The sequence below is a fragment of the Cynocephalus volans genome, chromosome 10 (genome assembly GCF_027409185.1).
Source record: "Cynocephalus volans isolate mCynVol1 chromosome 10, mCynVol1.pri, whole genome shotgun sequence".
NCBI lineage: Eukaryota > Metazoa > Chordata > Mammalia > Dermoptera > Cynocephalidae > Cynocephalus > Cynocephalus volans.
The window spans coordinates 15,617,771-15,628,440 of NC_084469.1; the positions used below are offsets into that span (position 1 = coordinate 15,617,771).

The window sequence follows — 10,670 nt, forward strand, 5'->3', positions numbered from 1 at the left end:
ACTTGTCCAAGGCCATGCAGCTAGTTAGTGGCAGGACCAGGTGCAGTCCTCTTCTGAGGCACTCTGCTCCTCAGTCTTCCAGCAAATATTCACCGAGCAACTCCTGTGTCTGAGGCACTGCTCTGAGCCCTGGGAGAAATACATCAGTGGACTCAAGGGTAGAGGGTGGGGACGGAACAAGGAGGGGGGAGGAGGGAAGACATCCCAAGCCGGCAAGGAGGAGGTGATGGGAGGGGTGGGGAGTTTCAGTCTCACAACTCCCCTGAAAACCAGAGGGAGGTTCCAGAGCTCCACCTAAGAGGCTGGGCTTCTAGGGTCCAGGGCCGCCCTCCCCCACCTTAGGACGGACTATAAAAGTTCCTTCCTAACTACTTCCAGAGAAGGGCAGGAGGAGGTGAAAGGTTGGCTAGGGATCCTCCAGGAGAGAAGGAAGCAGGGGACCCACCCGTGCAGACTGTGGGTGTCACTCTCCTCCCCAGCTGTGGCTGGGGGTCTCAGAGATGCAGCTGCTGCTGGGCCTGGCAGGGGTCCTGGCCACATTCATCCTTGCCCAGCCTTGTGAGGGCACGGCCCCAGGTAATAGCCCCTTGGATAGCCAAGGAGGAGGGGTGGTCTGAGGGAAGAGAATGGAGGGGGAAATGCTTGGATCTGGGGGGTCTGGTGGCTCCCCTGGACCCTGAGTCTCCATCCCTTTGAACAGCCTCCCCCAGGGTGGTGGAGACCCCGGTCCTTCAGGACTGCATAGCAGAGGCCAAGTTGCTGGTGGATGCTGCCTACAACAGGACGCAGAGGAGGTGGGCCTGGGTCTGGGGGCCGCATGGGCCTGGGAGGGTCAGTAAGGGGGATGGGTTTCAGCCAAGGTCATCTCACCCAACCCTCACCCCTGGGCACCATGGCACCTCCACTATTGGCAGATAGCCCGCCTTCCTCTGAACTTACGTCTGTTTATACTGTCCAGGGCTGGGGCTCTGCTGGGTGGGGCCGCACCCTTTCTCCAGCCCTCACTCCTCCTCCTGTGGGTAGGATCAAGCAGCGCCTTCGCAGCGGGTCGGCCAGCCCCATGGACCTCCTGTCCTACTTCAAGCAACCGGTAGCAGCCACCAAGACAGCCGTGAGGGCCGCAGATTACATGCATGTGGCCTTAGGGCTGCTGAAGGAGAGGTTACAACCTCAGAGGCCCAGATCCTTCAATGTCACTGGTACTGTGCTCCACATTGAACCCCCAGGGCCTGGCCTCACCTGAGAGTGGAAGGAAGCCAGGAGGGGAGGGGGGGTGCCAAGCCCTGGGGTGTTGGGAGGAGAGAAGGCAAAGGGATGGGAGGCATGGAACAGGCTGGCCCAGGGAGGAGCTAGGACCCTGGACCCAGGACCCTGCTCACCTGCCCTCCCCCAGATGTGCTAACGGAACCCCAGCTGTGGCTGCTGTCCAGGGCCAGTGGCTGTGCTCTCCAGGATCAGGCTGAGAAGTGCAGCGACAAGTACCGTACCATCACTGGGAGATGCAACAACAAGTGTGTACCAGGGGCTGCACCTGACTCAGGGACACCCGCTCCCCTCACCCACCCCCTCTCCTCACCCACCCCCTCCCTCCATGCTAAGTCTCCTAACCCCAACCCCTCCCCTGCTGCAGGAAGAGACCCTGGCTGGGGGCCTCTAACCTGGCCCTGTCCCGCTGGCTGCCTGCCGAGTATGAGGACGGGCTGTCGCTCCCCTTTGGCTGGACCCCTGGCAAGAGACGCAATGGCTTCCTCCTCCCCCTTGTGAGTCGGGGTTGAGGGTCTGGAGTCTGCTTGATCTCTTTCACATGTGGAGAGTAAGACTCAGCCCAGAGTCAGCCAGACAGGGCTCACACCCAGGTTCTACCACTGTCCAGCTGGGTGACTTTGGGCAAATAATATACCTTCCTGAGTATCAGTTTCCTCATCTGTAAAATGGCAGTAAAACCTGCCTCATCAAGCTAGTGTAAATATTAAAGTACCTGGTATAAACAGCCAGGTAGGACATGATCTATTAATGCTAGCTATTTCAGTATTGGGGTTTTTTTCCCTGAGAAAGTTAGTGTCAAAGTATCCTGCTGAACATAAAGAGCTGCACACCTTCATCTGGCTTATATCTATTGATCCATACTATTTCGCATTCTTTGATTCATCAATTTTCTATTGATATGTCAGTATCATAATCTATCTTCTCTACCCATCTATCAACATCTATTTGTTAATTTTTCTTCTATTGATCCTTCCATCCATCCATCCAATTCTATGTTTATTATCCATCACCTTACAACCAGCCCATGCATCTATGAATCCATCCTATCATCAAGTGACCTATCAGCCTATACATTGACCTCTCAGTTTGATCTATTTGCCTCTTGGGAAGGGCAGTGAGATCTGAGCTAGCCAACCTGGCCTTTCTCCTTCTACTTACTGCCGGGACCCTCAGGAACCAGGCTGGAGGCTATCCTTCCAGGAATGACAGCCTCAACAAGAGGTGGTTACATCTCCAGGAACAAAGGAGGAAAGGGGAGGAGAGGGCAGAAGAGGAGGAGGGATTGCAACTCCAGCTGGGGGAGCTTCTGCTCCTGAGTCCTGGGTTGGCTCCAACACCTTGCGTGGCCCCTGCTGACCTTATTTCCCTACCAGGTCCGGGCTGTCTCCAACCAGATCGTGCGCTTCCCCAGCGAGAGGCTGACCTCCGATCGGGGCCGGGCCCTCATGTTCATGCAGTGGGGCCAGTTCATTGACCACGACCTGGGCTTCTCCCCGGAGTCTCCAGCCAGAGTGGCCTTCACTGCTGGTGTTGACTGTGAGAGGACCTGTGCCCAGCTGCCCCCCTGCTTCCCCATTAAGGTACCCTCAGCCAACCTCCCAGGCCCCTGGTGTGGCCTCCAGTACAGGTGGAGCACTGGGGGTGGGGATCTGGAAGACTGCAGCACCATCCTTAAGGAGCTATCTGTGGAGCTGGGGTATAAGACAGAGACACAAGAAACACAGCTGGGCATAGACTCCGTGCTGTGCATGTTTGAGGGGTGAGGACGAGGCAATCTGCCAGGAGGCTCAGGAAGGGGAAGCAATCTAAGGGTCTGATCCATCAGGGGAACACTCTTGGCCCCTACTTTTGGAAGCCATTAGGGGTCTCTTAGCTCTTGCCCTCCTCTCCCTCCTGGGGTGGTCCAAGGGCCCTGCAGCTCTTGCCAACTCCTGGAGTCAGGCTGTGAGCAGGGTCCTATCCTTCAGGCTGGAAGGCAAGGATAGCGTGGGGGCACTTGGGAAGAAAATCCAGGGAGCAGAGTCATTGCTGGGAATATAGGAGGGACATATATCACACACTCACCCTTAATAGGTAGAGCAGCTCTCATGAGGGATGACATATGAGGGCCCCTGTCTAGCCCCTCCCTGTTGCAACCTTACCCATTCCTCAAGCCCTGGCTCAGGGCACCCACTCTGAGGAGCCTTCCCAGATCTTCCTATTACATATTTAACATTTGCTTTTTATATCAGGCATGGCAAATGCCATCTCAATTTAAAGTTACTTAATTCTCTGTGTGTGTGTGTCTGTTTTCACTGAACTACCAGCTTCCTGCAAACTTTGCTGGGTTTTTTGACCTTGATAGTCTCCAAAGCACCCAGCTTAGGAAAGGGGCTTAGCAAACATCTGTCGAGTTGGACAGAATTAAAAGAACACAGGCCTAAATGTCAGAAAAACTAAATTTTTTTTTTATGTAAGATGACTGGTAAGGGGATCTGTACCCTTGGCCTTGATGTTATCAGCACCACACTCTCCCAAGTGAGCCATAGGCTGGCCCTAGAAAAACTAAATTCTAATCCCACCTCTCCCACTAACTAGTTGTCACTTTCTCTCTGAGGTTCAGTTTCCCCATCTGTAAAGTAAGGATATAGATTATTTCAAAAGCCTTGTCCATTTCTAACCTTTCATGACTCTATGAAACGAAGTGCTAACATCACTCAGACTGAAAGTGTGAGCAGAGTGAGTCTGAGTGAGTCAAGGAGGGCTTCCTGGAGGAGGGGGTTTTGAGCAAGATTTTGAGGAGGGTGGGGATGACTGAGAGGAGTGAGCCTGCTATTGAAGGGCCTCAGTGTCACCGACTCCTCTCCCACCTCAGATTCCAGCCAATGACCCCCGCATCAAGAACCAGCGTGACTGCATCCCCTTCTTCCGCTCGGCACCCTCATGCCCCCAAAACAGGAACGAAGTCCGAAACCAGATCAATGCGCTCACCTCCTTCGTGGATGCCAGCATGGTGTACGGCAGCGAGGTCTCCCTTGCTCTGCGGCTCCGCAACAAGACCAACTATCTAGGGCTGCTGGCCACCAACCAACGCTTCCACGACAATGGACGGGCCCTGCTGCCCTTCGACAACCTGCACGATGACCCCTGTCTCCTCACCAACCGCGCCGTGCGCATCCCCTGCTTCCTGGCAGGTCAGACTGGGGGAAAGATGGTGTCTTCCCAGGAAACAGCCAGTCCCTGGGGTCTGGATTGGGAAGCCGTGGTGGGATGTGGTGAGGGTACTTGGTTTGGGATCTCCATACTAGGCACACCATAGGCATAGACCTGTGCATAGTCATTGCAAAACCACTCAGTTGAAGGAAGTCCCTTTGCAAGTCCCCTGTGTGTGGCCAGAGATCACTGCTTGACTATCTCACCACTTATATGGCACTCCAGCCCATCCCCAAACAGCTCTGACTGTTAGAAAGGTCTTCCTCATTTCGATCCAATATCCACCATGCTTCTGGAAGCTCAGAGAAGACACTGTCCCTCTTTCACAGAGCAACTGCCCCTTTAGTTACCTGAAAGTACCTATTACTTCCACTTAAAGTTTTTTCTTCTTTGGACTGGATTTCCTTAACTCCCCACTTCCGCCACCACACACACACACACACACACACACACACACGCACACGCACACACGCACACGCACACGCACGCGCGCGCTCAACACTATTACCTGGTGCGTTCTTCTGGGTGCATGACTTGAACTCTCCTCAGGGTCTTTGTCCCCATGTGTGTGTTTATAACGACAATGGTAATCATTTTTGGTTAAGATATTTATATGTGTCACCTCTAAACCTTACAGCAGCCCTGAAAAGAGGAAATTATTATCATCCTCTTTTTATAGACGAGAAACTGAGACTGCAGGAAGATAAATATGTGCTCAAGAGCACAGTTTCAATGGCAGAGTCCACATTAGAAACTCGTCTGTGCAGTCCCCGGGGCTCTGCTCTGCCCACTCTACTCCCCTGCTTTCCTCACAGGGAGTCGGCTCCAGCCTCCCTAAGGATTGTGCATTTGTGTGTCCTGGGAAGAGCAGCATGTGCCTTCATGAAACATCAACTGAAGAATAGCCTAAATAAGACCTTGTCCAAAAGGGCTTAGTTAAAAGCAAGCAAATTACTGACTTTGTTTCCTCCCTGCCTACAGGAGCAAGTGTAGGTACAGGAACAGGGCTCTACCCAACCTCACCCGCCTTTCTCTTTCTCTCTGGCTTCCTGGGGAAAGCAGCATGATATCAAGTCCAAAGATAGGAAAAGGTACAGCCCTTAGTAGAGAAAATGCAGATGGATGAAGTTCATGGGACAGGTGGGCTCACTGTCCCAAAGTCAAGGTTGCCAGAGTCATCCAGCTCCCTCCACGATAGCGGATTCACACTGTGGGTCTGGTTGTCTTCTAGAGTGGAATCATTAGGCCTGAGACCAGCAGCTGCCCTGGGCTTTCCCACTTAGCCCAAACCTGCTCCAGCCACTTAGGGATCCAAGACCCCACTGTCCTCCCCCTCCTGGTCTGTTGTGTTGGGGGAGGAGGGTGGCGGTCAGTGACAAGCCCCACAACACTAGGAGCTTGGCCCACCATCTCTTCAGTCCTCGAACCTCTGTCTGCCTTAGCAGAAAGACATTTCTCTGGGAAGGCCTGTGGACCTCTCATATAAATGGACCTTGGGTTTTTCAAGGTGACTCCCGAACAAGTGAAACCCCCAAATTGGCCGCCATGCACACTCTCTTTATGCGAGAGCACAACCGTCTGGCCACTGAGCTGAGACGCCTGAATCCCCAGTGGAGCGGAGACAAGCTGTACAATGAGGCCCGGAAGATCGTGGGGGCCATGGTTCAGGTAGGGTGCATCCTCCAGAAGAAAACCTGGCATTGGAACCAATCTGAGGGAGTGGCTGCCACCTTTCTTCACACTTCCTTGGGGGTCTGCCTCAAGCCAGCTCGGTCTGAGTGATTGGAGGTGGCCCTGAGATCTGACCTCTACCCCTGATTCTGCCACTAGCTTACTGTATGACTCTGTCCAATGTCACTCATCTCCATCCACCAATGGGAAATTAACATCATCACATTTGCTTTGATGACAGTAAAGAATTAATGTGCCTGAGCAGCCTTTTGGAAAGCAAAAAGTCACTCTGATGGCAAGGGTACAGGATGGGCAGCTGCTGAGGTTGTGTTCCCCCCGTGTCTCCTCTTCCAGATCATCACCTACCGAGACTTTCTGCCCCTGGTTCTGGGAAAGGCCCGGGCCAGGAGAACCCTGGGGCCCTACAGGGGTTATTGCTCCAATGTGGACCCGCGTGTGTCCAATGTCTTCACCCTGGCCTTCCGCTTCGGCCACACCTTGCTCCAGCCCTTCATGTTCCGCTTGGACAGCCAGTACCGGGCCTCAGCACCCAACTCACGTGTCCCACTTAGCTCTGCCTTCTTTGCCAGCTGGAGAATAGTGTATGAAGGTGACCAGGTTTTCCAGAGGCAAATGCGGGTGTGGGCGGGGAGCAACCCTCCCCCAGGTAGGCCAGGCTTACTGCCAAAGGGTCAGGCTGCTGCTCGGGCCATGCTAATATCTCCCTGGGGCAGTGGTAACCAGGCAGGTTTCAGCAAGACCCTCAGTCACAGGTCCCCAACCCCAGCAGGATGAGAGGATTTCTAAAAGGGACGGAGACCAATGTCAGACTAGTGGGTTGTAACCTGAAAGTTGCTCACCTTCTACTTTTTCTTTGGGAAGGGGGGTGACCCTCTCCCTCCCAGCTCCAGCTCCTTCATGTCCACCCAGTTCTCTGTTTCCTGACAAACACTGTAGAATCTAAGCGACTGGCTTGCCAGTGCTCAGCTAGCTTGGCATAACGGGATAATCCAAAGGACTTCCCAGAGGCTGATCCAATCTGTGCTGCTCACATTCCCTCCCATCAGGAGGCATCGACCCCATCCTCCGAGGCCTCATGGCCACCCCTGCCAAGCTGAACCGTCAAGATTCCATGCTAGTGGATGAGCTCCGGGACCGGCTGTTTCGGCAAGTGAGAAGAATCGGGCTGGACCTGGCGGCTCTCAATATGCAACGCAGCCGGGACCATGGCCTTCCAGGTGAGGGGGCTGCTCGCCCCTCCTCCTCGGCTTCGCTCAGGTTGGGGCTGCTCGGGGAGTTGAGAGAAGACCCTTGGCGCCTCCGTTCTGACTGGGATGTCCACAGGACGCACAGCGGTGCAGAGGCATGCAGGCCGAGGCTGAGGCAGCGGCGCACCCTGGAGCACCGCTCCGCCGTCCTGCCCAGTCTTCCCATCCGCTGTAGGGGCTCCAACTGTAGGTTCACCACAGGACCGGGATGGGGCACAGGAGCTGAAAAAAGGAGATCAGGACTTTCGAAGTAGAGAAAAGTGGTAGATTGAAAAGGCAGGGGAGAACTGCTCCATTGCCCACACGCTGGCAAGTTCCAAGGAGAAAGGCTAAAATTCCAGGGCTGCAGAAACCGACTTCTTGCTCTAAGTGGAGAAAGGCAAAGAGCCTTAGAGGCAGGGAACAGGTGGAGTAAAATTAAGGCTCATTGGTTGTTTGGTGAGGGCACAAAAGACTTTATCCCAGGAAAGAAGAAACGTTGGCATTTTGCTAGGCACTTTCATGTATATTAATTCATTCCATCCTACCAATGACCTTGAGAAGCAGTTATTACAGCCATTTTATAGATTTGGAAATACGCTCAGAGACAGCTAGTAATTTGCCCCAGGTCACATAAGTACGAAGTAATGAAATCTGAATTTAAATTTCTAATTTCTTCTTTCTTCCCCCTGTTCAATCCTGTGCAACACCATTAGGGGCAGGCTTGCCTCCTGCCTTGCCCTGCTCTCCTCCCTACCTCCTACCTCCCTGTCTGGATAGAACCTGAAGCCCCATCTGCCTTGGCTGGTCTTTGGCCAAGATAAAGGAGTATGGGGACTTCCTACTGCCTACTCCATTTAACACAGCACCTGGCAGGCACACAGCAGGCACTCAAGAATTTCTCCTTATACTTGGGTGCCCCTGACAGCTAAGGAGATGTGGGCGCCCCCTGCTGGATAACTGAGGTGGCTAGCAGCCAAGTTGCCAAGCAGTGAGTTTCTATTCCCCCCAATACCTGTTCTCTCCCAGCCAGCCCCGAAATATTATCCTGATCCTAGCTCTTGCAGTCTCCTCTAATCCCTTCCCAAGTCCAACCCCAAATTTGGAATTTGCACTCCACTTAATAGTGAAGAGACCTTGGAAAAGTCATGATTGCTCAACTTCAGCAAATATACCAGATATAATTAACGTACCATAAAAGTACCTCACAAAGGTGCCGCGAGGGTCCTGAGGGATGGGTGCCCACACAATGGTGCTTAGTAGTGCTAAAACATTGTATGGTTTCCTTTGTTCAGCTGGAGTTGGTGTTTGTCAGTTGTAGTTCAATGGAAGATGTTGGGCTGGTGTTAGGGTGTTCAGGTTACGGCAAAGCTGTCTCCTACCTTGACTGTCTACACCATATTACGTGGCTTGGCCCTGGCATGGGATCCTGGTAGCTGAGAAATCAGTATGGCTGGTCTCTGGAAGTTTCTGAGTAGATGATAACCTTTTAAAAATGGCTTTATTGAAATACAAGTAACATACCACAAAATTCACCCGTATGAAGTATACAATTCAATGATTTTATTATGCTTAGAGTTGTGCGACCATCACTATGATCTAATTATCAGAACATTTTCATCACCCCCAAAAGAAATCTTGTAATAACGGTCACTCCCTATTCCCACCCAGCCCCTGATAACCACTAATACCCTTTCTGTATTTTTTCTTGTATTCTATATTTTTGCTTATTCTGGATCTCTCTTATAAATGGAATTATACAGTGTGCGGTAGATGAATTTTATCTGAGTAGATGAATTTTACCCATGCTCTTCATGAGTAGATAAATTTCATCCTTGTTCTTCATTTGTTGGTTTGTTCACTCATTTATTCACCTGCTCATCCACTCATTCTACGAACCTGAGAGTCTTTTATTTGGGGTACTGTGTTATTTGTGCCTAATTAATTGCACATGAGACCAATAATAATATCATTAAATGTCAGACATGTGCTTATGAGTTTTGGGTTACAACAGCTTTTCACCTTAGGACACACTCCTCAGTCCGATGCATCAGATCAGTCTGGCCTTTGGAAGGTTTGGGGCCTCTTCTGCAGTAGAGATCTTGTTCTGCCCAGTATCGACTGACCACAGAGCTTCTCCTCTTGGAGGACTTGTGGGAAGAAGCAGAAGCTGATGGGCAGTCAGCAAGACAGAAGCTGCTTCTCCTCCCTTCCCCCGCAGGCTATAATGCTTGGAGGCGCTTCTGCGGGCTTTCCCAGCCCCAGAATCTGGCACAGCTTAGCCGGGTACTAAAAAACCAAGATTTGGCACAGAAGTTCCTGAATCTGTATGGGACACCAGACAACATTGATATCTGGATTGGGGCCATCGCAGAGCCCCTTTTGCCGGGGGCCCGAGTTGGACCTCTTCTGGCTTGCCTTTTAGAGAACCAGTTCAGAAGAGCCCGAGATGGAGACAGGTAAGTAAGTGACCCTATCCTAACACATCAGCACCAGAGGCAGAGCAGGAAAACACTAGCACTTCCAGACTAAACAATGGGAAATAGTGCTCTTTTTAGCTTTGTTTCTTCCAAGTTCATAGGATCTGAGACCAGGAGGCTCCTCCCTGGAAAGCTGGGTCAGGAGGAGAGACACTGACCCAGGCAGGGCTGACATTGCCTTAGCTGGAGTCACCTTAAACCCAGCAGATAAACTTGTCACACTTACTGTTCTGAGCTAGTGGATCCCAGAAAACATGGGCAGTAAAGGCTAAATCTGGTTTCCTTCCCATAAGCTTATGGTTTAAGGCCTGACTCCTTATTTGGATTTGGCATTTGCCTGAGTTCAAATCCAGCCCTGGCCACTTAACTTACTGTGCACTTACTACTGGGCAATTGTTTAATCACTAAACCCATTTCTTCATTTATAAAATGGGAATAATACCTACCTTGCAGGAATTTTGTGAGAACTGAATGAAATAACATACGTAAAGTACCTGGCACATGACAGGTGCTCATTATAAGGTAATTCCTCTCCAACCTTTACCCAAATCTCTTGACTGCCTGGTAGGTTCTGGTGGCAGAAATGGGGTGTTTTCACCAGAAGACAGCGCAGGGCCCTGAGCCAGATCTCCTTGTCTCGAATTGTGTGTGACAATACCGGTATCACCACTGTTTCGAAGGACATCTTCAGGGCCAACATCTACCCCCGGGATTTTGTGAGCTGCAGCTGTATCCCCAGGTTGAACCTGTCGGCCTGGCGAGAAAAATGAGACTCTTGCAGGTAAGGGGAGGCCACCCCTAGAAGCCTTGGGGC

At 51.9% G+C, this 10,670-nt stretch overlaps 1 protein-coding gene across 1 annotated transcript; it reads left to right on the plus strand.

Moving 5' to 3' along the window:
- Positions 1-500: 500 nt before the first annotated feature.
- Positions 501-10,626, plus strand: EPX (eosinophil peroxidase). The gene is made up of 12 exons (XM_063112552.1): positions 501-576; positions 701-794; positions 1,024-1,199; positions 1,394-1,511; positions 1,631-1,760; positions 2,640-2,846; positions 4,121-4,439; positions 5,966-6,126; positions 6,484-6,739; positions 7,197-7,367; positions 9,598-9,835; positions 10,425-10,626. The coding sequence occupies exons 1-12, from the start codon at positions 501-503 to the stop codon at positions 10,624-10,626; spliced, it is 2,148 nt and encodes a 715-aa protein (XP_062968622.1).
- The last annotated feature ends 44 nt before the right edge of the window (positions 10,627-10,670 follow it).